Below are 26,765 nucleotides of genomic sequence, written 5' to 3'. Positions count from 1 at the left end.
GTTGTGTATGGTTCGTCTAGAGGTTTGAGCCACTACTCGGGGTCATTGGAACCTAAACTAGTATGTTATTGTATAATGACAAGTTCCATCACTCAAATTGAACTCAGGCAAGTTATGTGTAATTGGTTGAGGTTCGAGACACAATGTGCGGTCGTTGGGACCTAAACTAATATCGAGGGTAGGATTTGGTAGCTTCAACACCATTATTATTGTTGGGTTTTATGTCCTAAAATTCATAGTTTGTAAACAAAAACATATTCTATTTTCAATAGAGTTATTATGGTTGTTTATTTCGTAAAGATTGTTATTGAATAAAGTGAATTTTACTATCATTAATCTAAATCCAATAAACTAAGGACACTCTAGCTATAGTATGATTACTTGAACTATATGTAGAGATATAAGAGTTGATCAAGTTCAAGTATATAGTCAAAATGATGTATAGTATAAGGATAAGGCTCAGTATCTTATTCTGGGGACACTATGGATGCGGCCCACTTTTGTATATGATATAAACAATATGATCACTAAAATTGTACATGTGGAGACATGTGAGTGGGGGCGTCCTATGCAATGAGTATTGCATAAGATCGGACCATGAAGAAAATCACTCTCACTTTATAATGTTGTTTACTGTTGAGACTGATTTTCTTTTCATTCGATGACCTAGGTAACTCGATCTTAATCTTGAGCTAACCATGAACTCCTGTTTATTTGGAATTATCCTTAGATTTGTATGGGTGAGAGTGGCTCAAGTTCGCCAACTCAATAGGCCTCCCATTTCAGGGGTAAGACTGGGTAAATGGATGGGGACGTGGGGTGCAAGATGGAATTCACTCCTACCCACTTTTAGGGATAGAAGAGAGGTAGTTCCTTTAAGTACTAACTCCAGGTCTTGAACAAGGGGCTCCACTCTCTCATTGGCCTGAGAGGGACCCGGTTTACTGGTTGAACCACAAACCAATTATTCATTAAAGGATCAGTGAGACATAAGAAACAAGGAGTAACTTCAGGGGTAAAACGGTAAATTGACCCAGCTCTAGTTACGAACAACTTGTGAAGGATTACTTACTAATCATGGTTATATCAAATGGACAGAAATATACCTATAGCGAGGGGAGTGCAACTACTAGGCTATAGTGGAATGTCCTAGTAGTTAACGAATGTTGGTTAACAAGATTAATGAGTTTAACCGGTTAATCTTGGATTGTTGGAGTCCATAATCTGTAGGTCCATTAGGTTCCTCTGCTAGTTCATAACGGACTAAACTATAGAAGAGTGTGACGAGTAAGTTCGAAGTCAAATTAGGGAGAATGCGCTACATATATACGATATATTTAACCGCATTTTTATTTTATTTATGAATTAAGTAAAAAGAAATAATCTGAGAATCAAAATGATTATAGTTTAATTAATCATTTTACTTTAATTTGAAATTAATAATTCAAATTGATTATAAAATCAAAAGGAAGAAAGTCAAAATGTTGATTCATTTAGTTTAGTTTAACCAAACTTGCATGTTTGCAAAATAAACCCAACAATTTGAGTAGAATTTTGAGGGTCAAAATTTGGTTAACTCAAGCATGCATGTTTGCCACATAATCTCAAACATTTGAGTAAGAATTTTGAGTGTCAAAATTTGGTGATCTCAAATTTGCATGAATATGCAAACACGACTCTATAAATAGAGTGATCATGGAACATGGAAGGTGATTCTTGTTGGTGGAAAACCTCTCACAAACACTCTCTTCATGTATACAAAATCTCTCCCAAGTTTAGTCACTCACTGGATTCCACAATCCCGTTCTAAAGTCGGAGGATAGTGGAGAAGACACTAGTGGTGGTTCGAAATCGGTTCGTGAGAAAAAAAGAATTTGAACTACAAAATGTTAGTATTCAAACTCATTAAATTTTTATACTTATGAACATGCTAGTTATTTACTATAATTGATGTTCTAAAAGTGTCTAAGATCCAAATTGCTTTTGCATGTGTTATATTAACACCTTCAATCATATTACGACGAGCTCTCAATATGAATACGTGCATGACTAAACCAACAAACTGATACCACACCCATCAAAATTGATTGCAGAGAGGTTTTAGTTGTGAATTAGTGATTGAAGAAGAACGTCCAACAGGCAGAGGACTGGATTTGGGCCACATTTCCCACAACCCGACATTTGACATTGAGCTACTAAATTAACAATTTTAAATTGAAATTTAGGATTAAAATCATATATACATATATATATATTTGCTCTATTAAAAAATAAATTAGTTAATTTTATACCTTAATTTAATACTTAAACAAAATATTAAATTGAAGATTATTTTTAGAAATTAAGTACAAATTTTTTAATAAAATAAAAACTTTAAAATAATTATATTTTTTAAAAGAATAATAAACAGGAAAAAATTATCAACACAAACCCAATATTTACAAATTTACGGTAAGAAATTCATGATCAGATCATCCCAAAATAAATAAAAATTTTCTAGGTGGTAGGGAGGAGGAAGGCTCCCGACCTGCCCGTAGACATCTCTAATTTGATTTAGTAATAAAATTTTAAATTTTAAATTGATGTAATTATTAATTTTAAATTTACCATATATTTAAGATATTTATTAGATAAGATTTTATTTCTTTTTTTGTTTTTTAAAACGCCCCATGAATAAGAATAAAAGTTTTAATTTCTAATATCCATTTCAAAAGATTTTAATAACAAAAAAACATTTCATGGACGACAATTTAAATTCAGAGTAGAAGCAAGCAAATTTGAATTTAAACGCAGCAACATCTTGAATCTAATCATCACTTGCCATGTGGCAATACCGAACATGAGCAAATTACAAAACTACCCTTTGGTTATCGTATTGTAAAGTCAACATAATTAGTTGAAAAAAAATTCATTCACAGTTTGACATAAAAGAAATATTTAAGAATGATGGGAATTACGTGTGAAATGTTTAAAGGTAATTGGTGCATGCATGTGTATGGATCAGTCACCTAGTCATCACCTAATTGTCAGTATGTTTAGACATCATCCGTTGGATCAACTGTCGTGTCTCTTTTTCAGCTAGTATTCTATCATTCCTGCTACGAGATTCTAAATAAGCTTCAAAGAACTCTCTGTTTTCTTTCTCCAATTCTTTCCACACTGTTAGAAAGAAAGAAATAATAATAAATTATCTAATGGATCGTTGATTTTTAAAATCAGTATGTCGTCTAATAACCATTTGATACAGATTCGAATTACATTTGCAAATGCTCTCAATTATACCGAACAATGCACAATTGTTAGCCATGTTGAAACAATGATAATGGGGGGAAGAAAAGAAAGAAACATGGGAACGAACCAGTTTCAGTGATTATCGGGATGATATTAGCGTATTTGGAAAGAGCTTCTATGCACTCCTTTTTATTCATGTGGAAGATCAAGCAGTTCTCGATCAAGTATTGCACCTAAAAGTGAACAAAAATAACGGTCATAGGCGTTAGTAATAAAGAACATGAAAGGAAATGAATGGTTACCATATGAATGTAAGCAGCAGAAGAATCAGCCATGAAATCTGAATTTATATGCACTACGCCCATCTGCGCTCAAATATATATAGATTCATTTAGCGAAAAGGGATTTGATAACGCTACACCGACGGGCAGCAATGGAGAGGTGAAAGCGTTGTGCTTATAGGACTGGTGGGGTCAACCAATAGCAGCGTACCACGTGGGCGCTCGGTGATAATTGGTGCAGATGGGATTCCTGAATGACCAATCATTTGTCTCATTTTGAGCCTCCTTACCACGTGATCTGTGGGCCCTCACCTCCAGATCCGACAAAATCACAACCCCACGGCCAACTCACCAACCACCATTTACCCTCTCCCATCTTCTTGCTTACAGGTAAACCTAGGTTTACGGTTACCTACGTGTCCATCATATATATCCACGTGGACAATTAATATTCAACTCCACATTTACATCTTGTTAGCAATTTTTAAAAATTAAATAAATTTCATAATTAATAAATCTATAAAATTTTAATTGATTGATTTATGCCTAATTGACATAAATAAGTCATCTAATTGTGGTTTTAAAAATTTACAAACTAATAAAACCCAAATTAAAACGTTAATATCAGTAAAATTTTAAATAATTAAATAATATCAAATATATAATTGAGTTATTAAAAGTTTATTAATTATTTATTAAAAAGATTTATTAGTAAATTACAAACCTCCTAATAATATAATATAACTTGAAATTGACACTAAAAGTTAAAATATTCTATTCTGAAGGTTGCATTTTACTATATTAATTAATTTAGAGTATTAAAATATGAAAATAAATAAATAAATGTATATATATAGATATATATATATTCAAATAAATTTGGATAAAATTAAAACAAATGGTAAGATTTAATCTAAGTAATAATTAAACAGAAAAAGTCAAATTAATTGAATCACAGGCCAAGTAATTTTATCAATTAAAGTGAAGTGACGTAATATTATCTAATTATTGATCACTTTGTTTATAAAAAGCTAAACATCTTCCTTTAAAGTTAAGACGTAATTAATTAATGATTACTCCTTTAATTTAACGTCCAACATAATTGTACTTCGGGGGCAAGAATGCAAACAAAAAGAAGAACAGGGGTCAAAATCGAAGGGAACTTTCAAAAGTGGTCCAAAGAGTAATTAGAAGAAAATTTTGGGAAGAGTATGTGGGGCCCAGGGAATGAATGGGGGTGTTGAAGTTGCACACGCAACCACTGGTGTAACCTTTTCTATTTTGTCATTATTTTCCATTATTATTATTAGCATATTCTAGTAATTTTTTTTTTTTTTTTTAAAAAAAGAATATTTTTTATACCAAATTAGTTCCTTTTTAAAGTTTTATTAAAACTGAATTAAGGATCATTTTTCTTTGTAAATATATAATAAAACTCTATTACTTACTAAAGATAAATATATTTTGACTATCGAAGTTAATAGAAACCCTAGTATTTGAACGTTTATAAAAACGTAGCTAACATCCAAATGAAAACATCAATTTTCGTAGAATAACAACCCGCTCTAGACTTTACGCTAATTTTTAACAAAAATATTTATTGTATTTGTATCCAATTCAAGCCATATGAAAAGTCTAGAATCGTATTAACCGTAAAAATATATGTTTAACAGCTTAGCCTCCTACAGATACTTTGTAGAAGGTCGAATAGGTGTTGAATTAGGTCTTAAACATTATGTTCTGTCCAAGCAGGCAGCCCACCACTAACATATATTGTCCATTTTGGTCTGTTACGTATCGTCGTCAGTCTCACAGTTTTACAACGTGTCTACTAGGGAGATGTTTCCACACTCCTATAAGGAATGTTTCGTTCTTCTCTATAATGAATGTGGATCTCACATCTCCATTGATATAAGTTTTTTTGGGGGGAAACAAAATCAAAACTATAAAAATTTATACTCAAAGCGAACAATATCATATCAATATGGAAGGTCGTTTTAATCCACCTTAGAGATTTTAATATTAAAGTACTTGAACGTTCTTGATTTTTCTAATTATGCAATTTAATTATTAATACATGCCAATTCTTTTAATTTGATGGAACCCTGACCTTCTAAATAAAATGGATAATTTTTAATATATTTTTCTCTATTTATTAAATAAAATGGTAATAAATGGATTGATTCAAATTAAATATCCTAAATAAGACTCCTAATGGATCAAATATATTTTTTAAAATAAAAAAAATAAATATGTTTTAGAATTTTAAATATAATAAAGTTAAAAGATAGAAACTAATATGACATAACAACATACAAAATATAATTTTTTTTAAAATTAGGTGATAAATTGTTTTTATCAAAAATTAAAAAAGTAAAGTGACATATGATATTAAATTTTATATGAAAAAAAAATTCCTTATCTTCATGGATTGTGAAGGATATTCTATTAAATATAACAAAGTATAAATAAAATACAAAAATAAATTTTAATTTATTATTTTGAATAGAATTTTAAATTTTTTATTTTATATTTAATAAGTATTTAATTTTTTTAATTTTGTGTCGATCTTAAAAATTTACGAAACTATTAGACACATAATTAAATATTTAGTTTACTAAACTTCTAATTTTAATTTAAATATCAAGGTGAATTTTTCATTTTTATAATTGATTAGAACCATCTTGAACGATTTTGATCTCTTATCATGATTAATATATTTATTTTTTATAAAATTTAAATCTCGTAAAATTTCTTTCAACGACAATATTTAAAATACCGACACTCGAAAAGGGGGTCACAACCCGATATGGGACACTTCTCTTGTTTGGGGCAGGTATTTTGTCAATAATGTCTTCAAATAATGGCACAAAATCTGACAATATTGTATTACATTAAAAAAAAAAAAAAAACATTAATTTCAAAACAAGAAACATAAATGCACCAATTAATCCAAATAAATAAAATTCTCATCCATCTATATACTAATGATACAAATATATCCATATTTTAATTTTATATAATAATTTGCGACACAATAATCTAATTATGCACTATTTCGATCCTCTCACATCGATATAGAATATTTTTTTTTCAGAAATTGAATTTTAAATCGATCTATTTACTCTTAATTAATTGAAAATTATATTTTTAATATAATATAGGTCTATTTTCATTGATAAAAATTATAATTAATCAATTAAATGTAAGAGAACCATTTTTGTTATTATAAATTATATTTATCATTATATAATGTAGAGCTTAATTAATTAATTAATCAATTCAAATAAAAATAAAAAAATATTTTTACATGAAACATTAATTAAAACTAATATTGATTATAAATGTAAAAATTAAAATTTAATAAGTTTAAATAATATATATTTATATCAATGATTAATTAATATTGATTAAGTTATAAAAATCTCACATATATGGATTCCCTCACATTAAAACAAGACTAATCAACCAAAATAAAATATCTATATGGAGTAAATTCCAATTATGCCCCTCCGCCTTGAAAGTAGATATTTTGTTTAATCAATCTATTTAAAAATATACAGGAATAAAATAAGTTTTATATTCAACTTTGTCAGATATTCAAATCTAATATATGAGATCATGCCCCTCCGCTTGCTTCAAATTTTGAACGCATGGGCAAATTTTCTGAGATCATGGATAGAATCAGGAACAAATTTACAAGACAGAAAACGATGTTATTGCAGTTTTACTACAACATAAATGAACATGCGGGATTGTAGAGTTGAAGAAATCACCATGTTTGTGCCTTGTTCTAAAACTGTGCCTGTGCGTGCTCTGGTTTATGCTTGTACTCGTAATCAAGATGAACAAATGCCCTCTCAATTTCTGGTAGCAACTCGAGCTTTTCTTGCAGTGATTCACCTATGTCGTGAGCCTCTTCCAATGGCATGTCTCCGGGCAGGACAATATCGACTTCGACAAAGTAGTGTGATCCAAATGTATATGCTCGAACTGTGTCAATGTGTTTGATGGCCTTGTGGTGGTTCCAACATAGATAAGTGAGCTTCTGTAGGTACTCGGGGGCAGCAGATCTTCCGACAAGGGAGTTCACGTTTTCCAATACCGTCATCGACCATGTTCGTATAGTGTACAAAGCCAGCTGCAGCAATTTACAGAGAACACTGAATCAACATGGGTAACTTCTATGAAGTTGACAAGATTAGAAACTAAAATGAAGAACGATAATCAGTTATACAAATTCGGGTGCTACATATTATTTTCGACCAAAACCTTTGTGGTTTTCCATTTATCCAATTGTGACAGTCCAAGTTCAAGCCCACCGCTAGTAGACATTGTCCGCTTTGGCCATTTACGTATCGCTATCAGCATCATAGTTTTAGTACGCATCTGCAAGGAAGAGGTTTCCACATCCTTATAAGGAATGATTCGTTTTCCTCTCCAATGAATATGGGATCTCACAATCTGCCTCCCTTAGGGTCAGTGTCCTCACTAGCACACCGCTCAATGTCTGGCTCTGATATCATTTGTACAGTCCAAATCCACTACTGACAGATATTGTATGCTTTCGCCCGCCACACGATTTTAAAATGCGTCTGCTAGGAAGAGGTTTCCCTCTTCTTATAAGGAATGCTTCGTTTCCCTTTCCAACCGATATGAGATCTCACAGAAATGTAAAGGTTATAATGGTAATAGAAAAAAAAAAAAAAAAAGCTCATTCTCGTGGGGCTGTATGTATATGTATCAGAAGTTCTAGACCTTTATAACCAAGATGCACATTAAACTAGATATGCTATTAAGGGAGTTTCAAATTCAGCAAATATGAATACTGAAGGTCAACATACAACAGCATGTAATGGACAATATGGAGAGAGAGAGCTTGCACTCACGATAATAGCTCCAAGAGGGTCGATCCAGCCAGCTATATAATTAGCAAGAAGAGCAGCCACAAGGCCGATTGCGTTGGTGACTACATCAAAGAAATGATCTTGAGCATATGCTTTGATTATCTCGTTGGTAAAAGCCCGGCAATAAAGCATTAAGAGTAGTTTCACCAGAGTAACTGAGAGCATAATGCCCATAACCCATCGCTCTTGCTCCTCGGTTAAGTTGAACACAGAATCCTGAAATAAGAGTAAGAAGTTTAATAAAGAAAATAGATGTCAAGCCTTCTGAGCAATCTGGAGGAATGTCGTGGAACAAAAATCTAGTCCAATTCACTATCTAGGGACAACTTTTCTGCTAGCTAGAGCGATGAACTTGGGGAAATTTCACGAGAAAAAGAGAGATGATTCTCGAACTACTTACGCTTAATAAGAGAGTCCGAATTGACTCCAATATTATCTGTAATCCAAGAGTTGCCATGACAGAGGCAAAAACAAGAATGCCCTGCACACAACAAAAAAAAAGAATAAGAATCCTCCAGCAGTGACAGCTCACAACCAATAGATTATAATGATAATAGTAATAAATTTTTAAACCCCCTCATACTCATACTGCCCTCTTTGTTATTGAGAGAGTAGTTCTTCACGATTGAGTTCAACAATCGGAAACTATGGGCCTTCCACTTAACGGGAAGGCAAACATACTAGCTATCTATTTAAGAAGCACAAACTAGGCTAGCATGTCTATCTCTGATACATGTCGACACTTGGACACTCAGCACTTATTGGACACACATCCGACACTCGCGAGTACAATAGTTGTGTTAGAAACTAGTTGCAGAAAACCAAAGTAGATCCAACATTGGTTAGACATGCATCAAAAGCTCAAGTATACTAAATAGACAAATATATGACAAAAATACTAAAATTTGAGAGTGAAATATATAAAACTAATTTTTTAGGCATACAAATGCATAAACTCATTGACTTTGAATTTTCTTCTCGTTTATTTATCTGTGTGTGTAGGTGTCGTTGTCATGTCGACATCCTAGATTTAAAAAAATGATATCATATTTGTATCTGTGCTTCTTAGCTAGCTATCTTCCGTGATAGCAGTCTGTCCTAGTATCAGTATCAATATGAAGAAGTCAACTGAACCTTTGAAAAATAAAACCCAATCTTTTAACTGCAGTAAAACTCCTGACTTGAGTATCAGATATAGAATTAAGAAGAGACAAACACAATGACTCAAATTCTGTAAGATTTAACATCGGGTTGTATAACTAAATCACCAGCAACCAGATATCATCAATCATTAAACCATCCAAATAAACAGCAGCAAACAACTATATGAACTCCATTCAGCACATTGATCAACGCAGGTCTGCTCCCCTTCAAAAGTGGAACTATTGAGTGCAATCCAATTTTAGTTTATATTAACTTAATTTGATAACTGTTTCACCAAATAATGTTAGATTAAGCTTGTAATTGAATCGATCATTTTGATGTTGGAAATCTTTTGTCTGCCCAATGAGGGAGATCCGAAAGCATTTGAAATTAGAAATTGATCACAGTACTAAAGCCCTTGGAAGGAGTCCAAGCCCACTATTAATAAATATTGTCTGTTTTGGCTCATTATACATCGTCATCAACCTCACGGTTTTAAAACATACATACTAGGGAGAGGTTTCTACACTCTTATAAGGAATGTTTCGTTCCCCTCTCCAACCAATGTGGAATCTCATAATCCACCCCCTTTGGAGGACCAGAGTCCTCGCTAACACACCGTTCGATGTCTGGCTCTATGCTATTTTGTCACAACCCGATCGCCTTCGTTATTTTAATCACGATTCAATATTTGAAGCCTCGAAAATCGGTCGTGACAGAGTAATTGAACATGTTAAGCAAAAAAAATTGAAGCACGGTGAGAAGTTGATATTTTTTCCTTCATGCCACATAGTAAGTGAAATTGCATAGCTCTTAAACAAATATAGCTTTAGAAGCTTCCCATGTTCTGCAGTTCATAATCCGCAAGGAAAATATGAAGAAAAAGTAGAATCCAATTTTAAGGCGATAAGAAATTTAAAAAACAAAATCAAGGAATTTCTATGGCCATGTTTGATAAACATTTGGATTTTCGTTTCTTTTTCCTTTAAAATTAAGCTTATCAATAAAATCCAAGCCAAGTTTTGAAAACTACTTTTTATGAACTTTTTTGTTATTGAACTTTTGGATAAGAATCCAAATGTTTCTTTGAGAGTTGAAAATCACATATAGAAGAAACAAGCACAATTTTCAAAATTGAAAAACAAAAAATGAAATCATTTTTAAAATTCCCAATATTGGGAGAAAAACACAAGAGAAAACAAATTTCACTACAAGCCAGTGATCAAAGAGGTAGTTGCAGGCAGGGTATAATAAATCTATATCTATATATGATCATTTTTTTCACCACGTCAAACAGTACACAAAGGGAGTTGCAAGAGAACTGACCAAAGGCTGCATACGTTTCTTGCCAATAGGATACTGATACGGGTTTGGTGTTTGCATGGAAAATGCAGTAAACCATAGGATGAAACCAGATAAAAGATCAAGAAGTGAATCCAGTGTAGAAGCAATTATAGCAAGGGAACCACTTCTGATGGATGCATATACTTTAGCTGCAAACAGAACCAAATTGGCAACATTTGATAGTCTGATTGCAAATGTTTCACTCTTAGCTAACTTTTCACGTTCTTCCTGCAACCACCATAGCCATATTCTGGTTTTGAGCAGCGAAGAATGTCCTAATCATTAAGAAAGCATAGAAGTACAGAACAACATCAACCTTTGACATTCCAGGAACATAACCACGATCAGCCAACGCATCCATTTCATTAAAGCCCTCAAGCATTTCTACCTGCTGCTGGTAGTACTCAGCTATATAATCTTCAGGAGCTGAATTCACCAAGAAAAGTGTTGAGAATAAGATGAATGAAGTTTTCAACATTTTTTTTGTTCGTTACTTTCATTCTTCCACTACAAATTCAAATCTAGCCATACAAACAGATACATGAAGACATACACATGCTTTACAAAGGCAAAAAAGCGTATGCACGAACAAACTTGCAACTTCAAGGACCATGAACTACCCAGCAAAACGTGGAAACCCAAAATATTGGGAACTGCTGCTACTTTCTATTCCACAATCAATGCCTCGGGAGATCTTAAATATGGGACAGTTACTCTACTGTAAGAATCAATCAACCACAAAACATCCACATCCAATTGCAGCAAAAATAAATAAATAATTCTCCAGCTTCTAGTTCAGGCCTTTGAAACTTTGAATCCATATTCTCCTCTCCAAATTTTAAATTCATCCAAAGAACGGATAGGTCAATCGCTCATTAAATACATGAAATAAACAAATGGAATGAAAAGAAAAATCCCACCATCTCCGGTCAGAAATTAAAGGAAGTGGCGAAGTGGCAGAAGAATAAATACTCTTCACAAAAACAAAATTAAACGAATATATGCAGCAGCTAGGCTAAAAAGCAAATTAGAAAGAGAGAAAACAACAGCCCAAGATGTAAAAGGAATATTTCCAGTAAAGAACAAGGCACTCAGACCATCGAATACGATATTGACAAAACAAACATGGATCGCTAACAAAAAGAAGAACAAAAGTGATTCAGCCAACAGAAGGAACGGCAGAAGAGGAGGAAGAGAGAGGGGAATGGAAATTACTCAAAACCCCAAGGCAGTCATGGAGAGCACGAGAGGGTTTCTTCTCCTTATGCTCTGGAGATAACTGAAAGCCATCGAAGTTCAAGCGCCATGAGAGGTCGCCGGCGGTGGACTGGAGCAACAGCGAGCTCTCCTCATCATTCTCTACAGATACAACGGGCGGTCCCATTTCTAAGATCAGTGAAAATGCGAGAATAGTAACAATGGAGGAATGAAGAAGAAGAAGAAGAAGAAGAAGGGGGGAATTTTGGTGGTGCAAATGGTAAATTTAACGAGAATTTGTGGGCATTTTGGCAAAATGGAACTTCGGTTCGTTCACTGTGTAGTTCGATATGGCTGCACCAATAAAGTGACTGTATTTCCAAAAATAAAAAATCAAAATCAAATGCCACGTGTACGGTTCCACTGCTCTGCGTCTAGAATATTATTACCATCTTTGACTAAGCTTTCATTTTCCTTTTTTATAATGTTAAATTAAAAAATTAACCTAACATTTTCTCAAATGAAAAAAATATTTATATTATTATTATTAATCGACTGTTTTATATATACGTGTTTTTAAAAAATTTAATTAATGCAAAAGTACATGAAATTAAATTATATTTTTTTGAAATAAACATTAACAATAATTGAAATAGTAATGTGATACATATTATAAAAGAAAAAATATATTAGAATATAAAATGTGTTATAATTTCTCTAATATATTGTCGATAATAAAAGTCCTCAACAATTAATTTTTTTCGTTATACTAATTATTTCAAAAATTTTAATTTTTTAATTTTTAATTTTATGTCTAATATAATTCTATAAATTAAAAAAAAAAATCAAATGGAAAGTATTTCTGTCAAAAAAAAAAAAACATCTAAAATTGTCGTACTGAATCTTGGAGATGCAAAATGATCTGAGCCGCAGGATCGATCAAGAATATTAAAACTGAGTGGGCCCACGACTGCCCCTACCTTTTGGGACTAAAGATCTTTTATAAGAGAATTTTTTTAAAGTGCTATTAAGGTATATGGAAGCTTCTTGGACCCTCATTTCTGTGGTTCGTTGGATTGGTGAAACTTAACTGGAGTCGTTGGATTGAGAGGTCTCGTTGGCTCCACTGGATATATATATATTTACATTTTTAAAATTATAAATAAAGGCGGCTGAGATTTGGGTGGGGGCAATTTGTGGAATAAAAAATCTGTTTGGTTACGTGGATAGCAGTAGTGATTCAAGTGGATAAGAGTCATATCAAATGTGGTCCGTGGGAATAGCCGAGTAGTGGCGTCTACATCACATGGTCGGGATCCTTTTGATGAGGACTTTTTTGTCTTTATATTTTAAATATTAAATTTTATTTTATAATCCATATTATTCTCAACTTCCATTAAAAATTCTAACTTTTTTTTTAAAAGCATAAATTTCATAAATGGTTGATATTATTTTATTTTAACTAAAATTAAAAATTTAAACTTGAATAAATATTTTGATAAATTATATTATTGATATGTTTAATAAATCAATTAATACAAAATTATATGTGTTTCAATAATTAATACATTATTTTGATGTTTAGTAAATGAGTCATAAAAGTATGCACACGTTTGAAATAGCTGGATAAATAATAATTTAATGCAAACAAAAAAAATCCTAATATATATGGCAACTGTTGAAATAATTAAAAAAAAAAATTGGGGGGTTTTAAACTATAGTAACTACATTAATAGATCTAAAAAAAACAAAAGCAAATAAAAGAAGATGTGATATTAATATGTATAATATGCTCGTTTGACCGCGACTTCTACTAATACCTTACAAAAGCCTTTAAAAAAATATTCGGGAGGAATTTGTGTTTTATTGACGATAAGACATTATATCAATATGACTCGATTTATTCGAAATTAAACAATATATAAAATAGGTTAAGTGTCAATTTTATACTATATTTGTGAAAATTTATAAATGTTTATGTATTAAAGTGATTAAATTTTACTATAAAAGGTTTAAAATTTTCAATTTATGTTTATTATTTTGAAAATTTTAAATATGTCGTTATAGGATCTTTGTCAAAACTTTTGACATTTAAACGGTTGTATTTTAAATGATTGAATTTATTGTAATAAAATAATTGCAAAAGTTAAAAAAATAAAATAAAAAAATTAAGCTCATTGTTTTCAATACACAAAATATAACCTTTTATTATTTTTTTTTAACAAGTATTATGTATAAATTAATGGTTTAAAAATGTAAATTATAGCTTGCAGATAAATTATGGACATTAAATTAGATTATTTCTTGATATCAATGGGAAAAGTAATGGATGAAATGGATAATACATGTATGAATTAATATTATATTGTATGGTCTATCTTTCTGAAGCGAGGTAGATGGACCACTTTCAATTTCACACTTTTATCTATTTAGATATACACCTCCTTTATAATTAAATTTATGAATTTCGAGTTTATACTAAATAATTTGTTATTATTTTCTAATAAGAAACATTTTAATTTGTTATATTAAAAAATACTAAACTTATTCTTCAATCTATTAAATTTTCTTAAATTTTTTTATTTCTACGGAAATATAAAAAGTTGGCAATTAATATTTGGATGAATTTATTTTTGGTAGTACATGCTTATCTAGATGAGTATGGTGAGGTATATACAAATTTAATTATAGAGTTACATGTTGAAATTCATATTGAAATTTCGACTTTTAAAGTTATAGCGAGGGGCGTGAATCTGATTTCTATGAGCTTGTCTCTAATATTGGTGACCACATTGTTGCTTTTAATTTTAACTAGGCCTAAGCTTCGCTTTCATGTATACTATTTTTAGCATGTTGGATCATATATTGTACTCAATTGCATCAAGCACCACTTGCATGTTGCCTTTTGATTGACTGCACATAGGGATCACAACTTACTATTATCTTATATGACCGTGACATTTTCTCTCTCCCTCATCGATTATCGTGAATTGTCACGCTCTCCCTCACAATGAAGCAAAGTAGATGTTATACAATATAATTATATTTTTCCTATGAGATCACCACTGAAACTAATGAAACGAGTTGAAAAATTATTGTAATGTAGTTATGACAAAATAAATGGATTGGGATTAATTCGTTGAATAAGCGGTGTCGTTGTCCCACATCGGTGAAGCACTGAAGGAAAGGAGGGCTGAGGCTATAAATTAACTGGCGAAAACCCATAAAAGTCACTTACCTGGATGGGGATACTGGACGATCATTAAGGCCCATTTCCTAGGCCCGCGGCCTCCATTGCACGTAGGAGGGGTGCTGGGCTTAAGGCCTGCCCATGTGGTGGAGCCTACATCATAATTTGTGTTAGCGGGGACCTGCGTGCGCGCGGTCCCTTCAAACCATAGTTGCAAAGAATTTCGTTTCTATATATAAACGGTACTCGAAAATCCTAATTATAATTATTTCAAAACTTTGCTACTTCAGGTTTAAAAACTGAAACGCATCAATCTTTCCAATATCCTCACTGTATACTGTATTCCCACTATTAGTTTCTGTTCTCCAATTTTATTGGTTAATGAGGCACGTAAGAATGATTTGGTTAATGATTGCATGCACGCAATGGCATTGGATATTGGGTTATGCATCATGTGGATAAATTAAATGATATTATAAATCTCAATTGATTCTTGGAGTTATCGTATTATTAGTCTAGGGTTTATCTTTTTAAAGCATAGGTATTATTTCAGGGGTCGGGCTAATGAGACATGCTTTAACTCACATTTAAAAATAATAATCAATTACTGTATCTTTCTATTTGTTTCTATAGGTTGCGTGATAGGATTTGTCCCAAGGCTATTGCGGATGGTTCTCGATGCATCTTTAGTGATCAGTATGCTTCGCTATCAGTCAATGTTTGAGCTAGTACCGAACTGATCCCATCTCCCTTGCTTGAGTTACTTCAGGTGCCTCTTGAACATGCGCGGAGTAGTTGAAGCTGCTTCGGTCAAGAACATTTCCTATCAAGTCATATTTAGAATGTAATAATTCAAGTCCACCGCTAGCAAATATTGTCCGTTTTAATTCGTTACGTATCGTCGTCAGCTTCAGTTTTAAAACAAGTCTATTAGAGAGACGTTTCAATGCCCTTGTAAGAAATGTTTTGTTTCCCTCTCCAATTGATGGAATCTCGCATAGAAACCGTGAGTTTGAACCCAACAAAATTTTCCAGTTACCTAAATGTATATCGACTATTTCGTACGATTAGTGAAAGTGTACATGAAGTTCATTCGGACACTCACGTTTGAAACAACCTAGTGAATTTAGAGTTAGATTTGAATAGTTTTGATATTATTTATTGGATTTGGTTTGTAGTTGTTGGCACATCAACATCAATGGCATGCCATAATCTTGACGTTGGCTGGACACTTTGCTGACTAAATTTGAAAATTGGTCTTTCTATTAGTCCCACAAGAAGTTTCCCTTTTTCCCACTCCACAAAGAAATTATGGTCCTATCCAAATCACAAGTTACTTGAACTTGAAGGAATTCACTCGGAAAACTGTTTAAACCAATCCACACGGCTCTCTTTATGACACAAACTGTTGGTGCTAATAGAAGATTTTGGTGAAATAAGGGTAGTGACCCTATTCCCGTGCTAACGAGAACATAATTCAATTGTCTTTGATCAAAAGGTCAAAATTTCTAATCTTCTGCTCTATGACACATTCGCACTCTTGTGATAGTGGGACAAAAATTGTGCGACACTTATTTTAACCCAACGAACAAGTCACAAGTATAACCGCGACACCCTACATGTTTTTAAAGTATTATTTTAGTCGAGAAGTACAGAGAAAGTTAGAAGTAGAACCTATCCCATTTATGTTAAATTTACAATTTTTTTAGTACAATAAGTAGAGTAAGAGAATTTGAACTTGGGTCTTAAAAAAAAGGGAGTAAATGTCAAGCCATGTTATTATTATTAGTAATAAGCTAAGGCACTTGAGCGCTCTATACAATACGGCCGAAGAATCGATCTTAAAATTTTGAAGTGATAATTACATGTATGACCTTTGGGTTTGTCTTGTGTATGAATCAAATGGCATATGAGACAACCAAAGTTGACATGCTTTTAAAAGCTTATTGGTCAGCTGAGGTTAATCTTCTTCATCAAGAAAGTGGAGAGAATTTTTCAACCATAAATTAAAATAAGAAATTTATTTACATAAAGATTTTGTATATTTTATGATATGAATCCATAAAATACAAAGAGAATGGTTGAAGAAATGAGTAGGAAGAAGCAATGATTGAATAATGCCAAAATATCAATGATTAAATTTTCTAAATTATAATTTTAGTCTCTCGTTTTTTGTAATTTTTTTTAATAAAATTACTAAAATTACGAGAAGACGATCTGTTCTTGTTTTTGTTTTGTTGAGTTGGACGTGAGAATTTGATTGAGTTGAGTGACAAAGAACGTTCGGCTTAAAAGAACCCATTTTCACTATGATTTAGTTATTTATTTATTTTTTGCTTGCATTCTAGGGCGGTTCTGAAATGGGAATTAAGAATTTTTGTTTAAATGTGAAAGGGCCCAGACATTGAAATCTGGCTAAATGCAAATTTCTCTCCGTGTGCTCCTCTTTCCTCTCCACAGCCAGTCTCTCTCTAATTCTCTCTCAGATTATACTAAAACTTCTATGCTCTGCTCTCACTATCTCTTTCAGTCACTCACTTACCCACTCCACTGCACCTCCTCTTTCATTTGATTTTGTAAGTTGCAAATCTAAACACTTCATCTCTTTTCTCTTTGATTTCATTGCAAACCCTAGAAATCAAGCACTCTAAATTGCTTTCTCTTTTTCAAAGTCGTTGCTCTGACTTTTCTTTTGTAGATTATCGAGGAGTTGTGTGTAGTTAGAGTTTGAGATTTGTTGTCTCTTTGTTGTTCTTTAATTCTTGCAATTTGGTTTCTGGGTTCTTTTTTATTTCATCTGGGAACTATGAAATAAATCGTGGGCATTACTTAATTTAGTTCTTCGAAGTGTTTTCTTTGACTACTTTTTTGTTACTGCCCTTTGGTTGATGTTATTGATGTTGATCTGATATGGGTCTGACTGTTCGATATCTGTTTATATGATTTCAGCGCAATATGTTCATTCTTTTGTCCGGGTGAAAGAGGTTAAATTAGGGTTTCTATACTTTCTTGGGCTTCTTTGAGTTATTGTCTGCGGATTTTGGACGGGCATGGTAGGCTCTGAGGACTCTGGTACTTCAGGGGCCGCGGTGCAGCTCTCTGGCAATCGGAAATTGTTCTGGCGCTCGGCCTCGTGGTCTGCATCACGTTCCTCCCTTCACCATCCGGAAGAGAACAGAGAAGGTGGAGACTCCAATGGGAATCTTGGTGATAGCAGTGGACCAAGCCGAATTTTCCCTGCCCCATTAACTCCAAGGTCGCAGCAGCATTGCAAAGCGAGGTCGTGTTTGCCTCCTTTACAACCTTTGTCCATAGCTCGGCGAAGCTTAGATGAATGGCCGAAGGCGGGATCGGATGACATTGGTGAGTGGCCGCAGCCTCCTACACCAAGTGGCCGAGGAAATTGCGAGAGGTTGAAACTTGATTTGTCGACAATTCAGAGAAACCCGGATAAGAATTGTGGGCTGGTGAAGAGGGATAAGATTGCTTTCTTTGACAAAGAGTGTTCAAAGGTGGCTGAACATGTATATCTTGGTGGTGATGCGGTTGCTCGAGATAGGGATATACTTAAACAGAATGGAATTACTCATGTGTTGAATTGTGTAGGTTTCGTTTGCCCTGAGTACTTCAAAGATGATTTCGTGTACAGAACTTTGTGGTTGCAGGATAGCCCTTCTGAGGATATTACCAGTATACTTTATGATGTTTTTGACTACTTTGAAGATGTTAGAGAACAAAATGGAAGGGTTTTTGTTCATTGTTGCCAGGGAGTATCACGGTCGACGTCGTTGGTGATTGCCTATCTGATGTGGAGAGAAGGGCAGAGTTTTGATGATGCATTTCAATATGTAAAGGCTGCAAGAGGTATTGCTGACCCCAATATGGGTTTTGCTTGCCAGTTATTACAATGCCAAAAGAGGGTCCATGCTTTCCCTCTTAGCCCAAGTTCACTGTTGAGGATGTACAGAGTTGCTCCACACTCGCCATATGATCCTTTGCATTTGGTCCCCAAAATGTTAAATGATCCTTCTACCTCATCTCTGGATTCTAGAGGTGCATTTATCATTCATGTACCCTCTGCCATATTTGTTTGGATTGGTAAGAACTGTGAAGCAATCATGGAAAGAGATGCGAGGGGAGCTGTTGTGCAAATCGTTCGATATGAGAAGGTGCAAGGGCCTATTTATGTAATTAAAGAAGGGGAAGAACCAGCCAACTTTTGGGACTCTTTTGCAAACCTGTTACCGTTAATGGATAAATCTAACAGTAAAATTAATCTTGGGGAATTAAGAGATAAGCCTTATCCAGGGGAGAGGAGAGTTGATTCCTATGATTTAGATTTTGAAATTTTCCAGAAGGCTATTACTGGTGGTTTCGTTCCTCCATTTCCTTCATCTGAGAATGAGCATGAAACCCATCTTCCTGTCAGAGAAAGCAGTTGGAGTATGCTTAGGCGTAAGTTTGCCTCTGGAAATATGAGAGAGTTTGTATCAGCTCCCCGGATATCGCTCTCTAGGGTCTATTCCGACTCGTTGATGATGGTGCATTTTTCTGCAAAACCTTCATCGCCTTCAGTAATTTCTTTGTCTTCGTCATCTTCTTCGCCTATCCATCTTTCGCCAGACTCCCTTTCTTCTGATTCAAGTTCAAGTTCAAGTTCAAGTACCAAGTATTTTTCAGAATCCTCTTTAGATTCTCCTTCTGCTTCTTCACCTACAGTTCAAGTTTCTTCAACTCTATCTAGTTTTTCTAACATGCATCTTATCTCATCCAATAGTTCCTTAGAATCGATGCCCAATGGTCCAGAAACTCGTGATGCAGTCCCTTTGGAATCAAGTTCTCGGTCATTCTCATTCCCATCCAAAAAGTTCTCACCTTCTCTTGCAGAACGCCGAGGTAGTGCAAAATCTCTGACATTGCCTACAATGCCTTGTAAAATCAGAGCAACAAATAGTGCCTCAAGGTTTCTTGCCACTCAAGAAGATGGTAAGAGGAAAAACAAGATTTCTTGCTCTCTTAATGCATCATTTAATATGAAAAAGGGCTCAGAGCCTATGGATAATGTTGAAGATGAACAAACAAGTTCCACTGAGAATTTCAAGAATATCGAAAATGGAATGGATGTACGGGTAGGTTGCGTGGCCATGAGCCAGGACGAAACTGAAGTTGCTGGACAATCGGCTGGTTCATGGAAAAGCTATCCAAAACATTTTGAAGAAGGCATGGTATCCACTGTGTCAAATGGGAAGCAAGATGGTGAGTTTGTCCAACCAATGGTATACTGTTGGCCGGAGTTAGCAAAGATTGCAGCTTTTGACACAAGTTACCTCCATTCTAAAGCTGCTGTAGTGATTTTCTCTCCAAGTAGGTATTTAGGCAAGAAGGATGACATGATGCTGTATGTTTGGGTAGGAAATTCTTTTGACCATGATTTATCTCCGATTCAAGTAAAGAGGGACAAAGACTTGGTTGATCTAGAAAAGATAGACTGGGTTAAAGTTGGCCAATATGTGCTTACTGAAATAGGTCTGCCAGAAAATACAGAAATTAAGGTACTTCGGACCTTATCCTTTTGTTTTACTATGATACTTGGATTACTGATTCTTTTTTGAACTTCTGCTGTTAATCTAGGAAGGAGGGAACAATATTGTTTTATTGCTCTAAATCTTCAAATGCCAAAACTTTATGGGTGTGGTGCATATATTCATCGGCTGTTTTTCTCCCTAATTCACCCACAATATTTCTGTGTCTAATTCTTGAAAATATATTCTTCATGGAAATAGAAATGGCCTGGAGTTGTTCAAGGCACCATCTAAATAGTAGTGACAATGAATTGTTCTTTGTAGCTTAATTTTCCCCAACAGGTTATGGGTTTATGCCTTTGTTCTTTTTTATCCATTTCCCCATTATATGATGTATGTTTTGATCTTCCCTATAAATTTCTTGTGAAAGCAGATCGTTAAAGAAGGCGAAGAAACAGAGGAATTTCTTGCACGATTGAGTCTTTTGTAGCCCCGCTGCTAAGATGCATTCCCTTGATTTGGTAACGAAGATTATTTGTTTGTCGAGCTGGCTTAGCAAGCCATGCAACTTAGTCATTTAACGAAAGAAAACGAGTGAGGTAAGCATGCTGGACATTGTTTCACTATTTTGATTCTCTGCTGCTGCAATCCTAGCCTTGTTCTCACTTTGTTTTTCTTTTACTGCTTTCTATAGTTTTTAATGGCTTTCTATTGGGTCGGGCCATGCACTTCAATGATGGGACTATCCCTTGTTAATTTTTGGAGGGTTGGCTTGATTAAGGATGAATTAATCATGTAGTCTGTTGATAAGGTCGCATAATTTGGAGATAAACTAATCTAATCCTGCCGAGTGTCATGTTAGTCGGTCGACATTACAAAAGAGGGCAACAAAAACAAGAACTAGCCAATAAAAGAGCCTTCACAAAACACTTAGTGTCTAAATGAGCCCTTTTAAGTTAGATCATTCTATTATGTTAGCCTTCTGATGAGTCCATGAGAAGCTGAGTTCTGATTGATTTTTGGACATTGGTTGCTGTGTTTGCAGGAGACGTTTGAAAATCCAAGTCGTTTATAGCAAAAGCCTTAAACAAGTTGTACAGAGCTGTAACACCCACCCCTCCCCGTAATTCATATTTGATCTTGTAAACAGTTTGCTTAAAGGCCCTTGCCCTGCATATGTTATTGACTTTTGGCTTCTTAATAGGATCAATCAAATCTTTCTTTAACTCCTTGGCTTCCTTTCTCTTCTCTCAATCTGAAGCTATGTTGAATGTCTATGAATGGAAACCTGACAATCGGGTACCGAGGTTCACAACAAATCCTATTTACACATTTCTTAACTTTCACTCTCATTCGAACTCATTCACGTCCTCCTCCTTTATTCCGGTATATAGTATATATCTTTGCTATAGGTGAATATGAATATGTCTGTGTTGTCCCATAAGTTTTAATATGGTCCTTTTGCAACCAATATTGCTTCTAGGCGTTCAATACTATCATCTGCCTTTTGCAACCAACCTTACAAATGACTCGTTTGATTTAGACAAGCGATGGTTAGACATATAGTTTCTCATGATATCAACTTTACTTGACAATTGTAGATCAATTAGACCGAAAATGTTCATATGGTTGTTCAAGGAGATCATGATCTTTTACTGAGAGTCTGAATTTCTTCACATCTCTCCCCCTAAGTTTAGACAGTGAAAACTTGAACCTTGGGGAGGGGCCAAATGAAAATTCAAAGCATTTATTTTTCATATTTAATGATTTTACAGTACAACAGGGGCGAAAAAAGAAATAATGAAGGGTTGCATGCATCATCATACCTATCTCCCCATCCATATTCAGAATCTCTGTAATCGAAGCGTCAAACAAAGAACCAATGAGAACAGTATATTTAGTTCAGGAATGGAAGAGGGGATCCTTTAAAACTTGAGAAATTCGAAACAGAAACCAAGTATCAAACCAAAGCAGCCCCATGGTTGGTTCCCTTGGAAGTCTCTACCGCAGCAAGTGGAGGCCTTGAACATTACATATTATAACCAAAAGCAGTTAAAGGCCGACCTCCCAACGCCCATTACTCAATCCCAGATCGTAAGACTCTTGCAAAACTATCCTTCTTCAGGACCAAAGACCTATTATACATGTTCTAATAGTACTTACTGTCGTTATAGTTTTAGTGCTACATATAATATTCGATGTCCCAAATGCCACTGTAAGATGGCTAGCCCTGCATCATATGTGTACGAACCTAATGAGGCACGACCCATTGTGGGAGATTTTTTGAAAGGGGATACTGTTACGTACATTGTGATGGATGATCTTACTGTTACACCATGTTTGATGAGCTAAATTTGGAGAATGTTAGGCAGCTTGGCGAGGAGGTTACGATATGGACGTGAATGACGTATGTGATCCCACATTTTTGTTGCTTATATTTCTCTCTTCGTTTCATAACCATTTGAATTTTTGTTTAAGTTATGTTGGGTTTTGTAGTGCTTGAATCTGCCAAGGACTTCTCTACAATCAACCTCCGTCCTGAGCGACTTGTTTTTTTCCAGGATCAACTTTCCACAATCCTCTGGTATTTTTACAATTATTTCTCGTATATTCAACAATATAAATACCCTTCTGATAGTTAATTTTTTTAGTGAATTAGTAAGGAAGGGAGATGAACGGTCTAATGGGAAATAACTTCTTATGATATTTGGAGCAACTTTGGAGGACGAATTCAAAAGCATAGTGAAATAACTATCGGTTCAGTTAGAACTTGTATGTTGTATGATGACACGTGTCCCGTGGTTTGAAAGGTTATGAAATAATATGTTTACGATATGATATGCCTGACGACATGTAAGTGATATGATATGTGTGAGTAACATGATATAAATTATGATGTAATATGATTAACGATATGATGTATGTTGTGACACGATTTATGATATGATGTGTGCATAATATGATATGTTTATGTTAAGACAAATGTTTGATATGATAAGATATATAATATGATTGACATGCAATATGATGTTTTGGCACATGCATAACTCCGATATATGCATGGAAAGGTATGGTAAAAATGATATGATAGAAGAAAAAGTGAAGTCCATCCATCAAGGAATACTTCTCTTTTTATGATGGTACAGACGCATATGTTACGAGGCAGAAAAATTATTATTATAGTTATTATAATGTTACGACAAGTCGTTATTCCTAACGGGTGGGTATCCGACAACAGCTCTAGAGAATGCTATTTCGACCAAGAAAGGGGCTCATGAGGTGTGCAAACCGACTGGTGGGTCTATACTTGCACGTATGGATCGTGTGTAGAACAATAAATACACATCTAATTACTCACTTAAGATAGTCGTCTAAGGGAATATAGATTGATATTAAAGGTCTCACTCATGATTGTATGTGTTTGCATTCAACCTCAATAATAAGTAAAAGTCAGACTCTGCGCAATGGAAATAGAAATGGCGAGGAATCCAAAAGGACCGACCAAAATTCGTTGCATACATAACACTTATTACATTTCATGAAAGCTTTATAAATACGTCGGTGGACAAAGGCATCAACACTAAACTATTACCATTTCCTTCAATGGCGCCAAAGGGTGTGACATTTCAGCTTCCGATAGACACAAAACGTAACAGAGTTGTATTTGGTGAAGCAGACAAGAACGGGATATACTTTCTCTTCCATCTACTCTCCCTCCCTCTTGAAACTACATGCAAGCTTCTCCAAGATCAAGGCATGGTCGGTTGTTTGGATAATCTATAAAAAAGCGTCCTAACTTTGGACCAAACTTATTGTCAGGCAAATGGGCTGAATAGAGACACCCTTTTGATGCCCCATGTCGTCTCATTTTGTACCTCCACTATGCTCTTGCCTTACACTCATCCACCACCTTTGCCAACAGCTTATTTTTGTAGTAATATGAATTTTGGTTATAATAGCCGGTGCCGCTCGAACTTCTCCGATGGTCCTTACGCCGTCTGTCCTGGCTGTTCTAAGTACATGAGCAAACAGCTTAATTATGTTGAGCCACCGATTGAAAACACAATTAGTTTGAGGGTGATGCCAATGTCCACTATCTCTTGCGTTACTTTGTTGAACAAGTTTAAGATCAAAGACATGGATGCTTTGGAGGAAGAACTCGTCACTTTGAATGCCGATCAGGTAACTTATTCTCTATGGCTTTGTTTATTACAGCTTATGATAAAAAGAGTTACTATGAATCAATGTTTTTCTTTTCTATTTTTGTATTCATTTTAATTAAGTGTGAATTATCGTACGATTTTAATATATTCAAATAACATATGTTTTCCTTGGAAAGAAGATGATATGATTTTATTATCACGATTGTTATGTTTGATTTCATAGTTTTTGATGTTATTTGATATTTTAAGTTTATGAATTTTAGTTATTAATATATCATTCGAAAATGTTAATTTTTTTTTTCTATTTAACTCTGATTTTTGTTTCTTGAGTTTTGATACTCTAAAAGAGTGACCTTACCCATTCCTATTTTAAATAATTTAGTTGGAAATTTAAATAAAATTTAATTTGTTTTTAGACATTTATATTCAACTTAATAATAGAGTCTTGACATTTTTTTTTAATTATTTGTAAGATTTATTCAACTCATATACCCTTTTAAATTATTATGAAATTAAAAAGATTTGATATTTATAATAAGATATTCTAACTCGTTAATATTTGATATTTATGTTTTTATAAAATTTTAATTATTAATTTATTATATATAATTATTGTTTTTTTAAATAATTAAAAAAATAATAACTCAAAAACCCAATCACAATTTCACAGTGAAGTAGTGTAAAAAGACAAAAATACAATTTTAAGTTTATATTAAAAATAAAATCATATTTCATGGATTAATTAAGTTTAATATTTTTAATAAAAGTACAATTTTAATATATTTTATATTTGAAAACGTCATTACTTTAATATTAAGAATTTCATTTGTTTGGTAAAGTCAAAATTTGAATAATTATACTAAAGATTATAAATTTTTAAGTTTGTGTTTATTTAGTCTTTTAATTTTTTAAAGTTAATATAATCTCAAATATTTTATTTTGTGTCAAGTTTATTTTTTTTTTAGTTAAAAGGTTTAAAAATTTTAAAATTTATTTGATTTATTAAACTTAAATATTATATGGAATGAAATATTTTGTGTAGAGTAGATGGGTGAACATTAAAAAAATATATTTAAAATTTTAAAACTAAATTTGGATTAAATTGGTAATTTAATTTATTGGGTTTAAATACTCACGTGGGCTGGAAAATTTGATTGCTTTCGACATTCTTGGGCCAAGACCAAAGTTTCAAGAACAAAAGGTCAGGCCCAGTTTCAAAATCGACCATCAAAGGCCGTATCTAATATCTCCCTTTTAGAAACCCTAATTCGGCTGCAACCTCCGTCTCACCATCACTCTCTTCGAAGGTATGAATCTTGGTCCTTCTTGCCATTGCTGCTAATAGTTGCCTCTTTCTTCCTTCCTGCTTTTGGGTTTTCTTCTCCTTTTAATTGTTTCTTGTGTGACCAGGTTGATTATTCTGGTCCAGGATCTTCAGCAATGGCACCTAAAGGTTTGCCCGCATTTTGATTTTGTTTGAATGCGAGATGTTCGTTTATTTCAATTCCTACCTCCATTTGTTTCAATCGAAGTTAGGTGCCGTAAATACGTTCCCAGTATTCAAAACCTGGTTTCTGAAATCTACTTCTGCTCTGAACTACAAGAACTAGTGATTGGTATATGAGAGTAGGAAAAACAGAGAGGATTTAAATCCTGAATAAACTGAAAAGTCTAGATATTATTCCCTTTTAGGCTGTATCTTTTTCTTGCTTGATGCAAAAAAAAAAAAAAAAAAAAAAAAACATCATTTTGAAATTGTTTAGGAGTATTTTTTTTTTTTTTTTTTT

The 26,765-nt window shown here is 33.5% G+C and overlaps 4 protein-coding genes and 1 non-coding gene across 12 annotated transcripts in view; 3 read left to right on the top strand and 2 right to left on the bottom strand.

Moving 5' to 3' along the window:
* Positions 1-2,862: 2,862 nt before the first annotated feature.
* LOC111476870 lies at positions 2,863-3,640 on the bottom strand. The gene is made up of 3 exons (XM_023120721.1): positions 3,534-3,640; positions 3,359-3,464; positions 2,863-3,159 (listed from the first exon to the last, which is right to left on the bottom strand). The coding sequence occupies exons 1-3, from the start codon at positions 3,594-3,596 to the stop codon at positions 3,020-3,022; spliced, it is 309 nt and encodes a 102-aa protein (XP_022976489.1). The 5' UTR covers positions 3,597-3,640; the 3' UTR covers positions 2,863-3,019.
* A 3,526-nt stretch (positions 3,641-7,166) lies between these two features.
* On the bottom strand, positions 7,167-12,482 carry LOC111483206 (metal tolerance protein 11-like). 5 transcript variants are annotated; one of them, XM_023129358.1, is made up of 6 exons: positions 12,122-12,482; positions 11,223-11,332; positions 10,889-11,134; positions 8,820-8,900; positions 8,402-8,635; positions 7,167-7,653 (listed from the first exon to the last, which is right to left on the bottom strand). In XM_023129358.1, the coding sequence occupies exons 1-6, from the start codon at positions 12,288-12,290 to the stop codon at positions 7,306-7,308; spliced, it is 1,188 nt and encodes a 395-aa protein (XP_022985126.1). In that variant the 5' UTR covers positions 12,291-12,482; the 3' UTR covers positions 7,167-7,305. The 5 variants fall into 5 exon arrangements, with proteins under 5 accessions (XP_022985126.1, XP_022985145.1, XP_022985139.1 ...); XM_023129377.1 differs by lacking the exon at positions 12,122-12,482 and adding an exon at positions 11,708-11,726; XM_023129371.1 differs by lacking the exon at positions 12,122-12,482 and adding an exon at positions 11,626-11,717.
* A 2,851-nt stretch (positions 12,483-15,333) lies between these two features.
* On the top strand, positions 15,334-15,495 carry LOC111494124. Its single transcript, XR_002720131.1, has one exon. It is a non-coding gene; the product is annotated as a U1 spliceosomal RNA (small nuclear RNA).
* A 2,171-nt stretch (positions 15,496-17,666) lies between these two features.
* Positions 17,667-23,704, top strand: LOC111482412 (protein-tyrosine-phosphatase MKP1-like). 4 transcript variants are annotated; one of them, XM_023128185.1, is made up of 6 exons: positions 17,667-17,869; positions 18,243-20,845; positions 21,249-21,414; positions 22,591-23,222; positions 23,312-23,399; positions 23,467-23,704. In XM_023128185.1, the coding sequence occupies exons 2-3, from the start codon at positions 18,344-18,346 to the stop codon at positions 21,303-21,305; spliced, it is 2,559 nt and encodes an 852-aa protein (XP_022983953.1). In that variant the 5' UTR covers positions 17,667-17,869; positions 18,243-18,343; the 3' UTR covers positions 21,306-21,414; positions 22,591-23,222; positions 23,312-23,399; positions 23,467-23,704. The 4 variants fall into 4 exon arrangements, with proteins under 4 accessions (XP_022983953.1, XP_022983967.1, XP_022983948.1 ...); XM_023128199.1 differs by lacking the exons at positions 22,591-23,222; positions 23,312-23,399; positions 23,467-23,704 and adding an exon at positions 21,861-22,129 and having other exon boundaries at positions 18,243-19,962; positions 20,071-20,845; XM_023128180.1 differs by lacking the exons at positions 22,591-23,222; positions 23,312-23,399; positions 23,467-23,704 and adding an exon at positions 21,861-22,129.
* Positions 23,705-26,188: 2,484 nt separating this feature from the next.
* Positions 26,189-26,765, top strand: part of LOC111491145 (60S ribosomal protein L23a) — a 2,125-nt gene continuing 1,548 nt past the window's right edge. Inside the window, exons 1-2 of the mRNA XM_023139955.1 lie at positions 26,189-26,285; positions 26,389-26,431. Of these exons, the coding sequence (XP_022995723.1) occupies positions 26,419-26,431 (13 nt within the window). The 5' untranslated portion in view covers positions 26,189-26,285; positions 26,389-26,418. The remainder of the gene's footprint in view (positions 26,286-26,388; positions 26,432-26,765) is intronic.

The sequence above is a fragment of the Cucurbita maxima genome, unplaced genomic scaffold, assembly GCF_002738345.1.
Source record: "Cucurbita maxima cultivar Rimu unplaced genomic scaffold, Cmax_1.0 Cma_Scf00001, whole genome shotgun sequence".
NCBI lineage: Eukaryota > Viridiplantae > Streptophyta > Magnoliopsida > Cucurbitales > Cucurbitaceae > Cucurbita > Cucurbita maxima.
This window is presented reverse-complemented; position numbering and strand designations above follow the sequence as displayed.

Bases quoted from the DNA above. Each gene is read 5' to 3' on its own strand.
- LOC111476870 (XM_023120721.1), bottom strand. From the start codon at position 3,596: ATGGGCGTAGTGCATATAAATTCAGATTTCATGGCTGATTCTTCTGCT. The intron at 3,465-3,533 runs GTAACCATTCAT...GTTCACTTTTAG, and splicing joins CTGCTGCTTACATTCATATG to GTGCAATACTTGATCGAGAA. The intron at 3,160-3,358 runs GTTCGTTCCCAT...TCTTTCTAACAG, and splicing joins CCCGATAATCACTGAAACTG to TGTGGAAAGAATTGGAGAAA.
- LOC111483206 (XM_023129358.1), bottom strand. From the start codon at position 12,290: ATGGGACCGCCCGTTGTATCTGTAGAGAATGATGAGGAGAGCTCGCTG. The intron at 11,333-12,121 runs GTAATTTCCATT...TGGTGAATTCAG, and splicing joins TGACTGCCTTGGGGTTTTGA to CTCCTGAAGATTATATAGCT. The intron at 11,135-11,222 runs GTTGATGTTGTT...TGGTGGTTGCAG, and splicing joins ATGTTCCTGGAATGTCAAAG to GAAGAACGTGAAAAGTTAGC.
- LOC111482412 (XM_023128185.1), top strand. From the start codon at position 18,344: ATGGTAGGCTCTGAGGACTCTGGTACTTCAGGGGCCGCGGTGCAGCTC. The intron at 20,846-21,248 runs GTACTTCGGACC...TTGTGAAAGCAG, and splicing joins CAGAAAATACAGAAATTAAG to ATCGTTAAAGAAGGCGAAGA.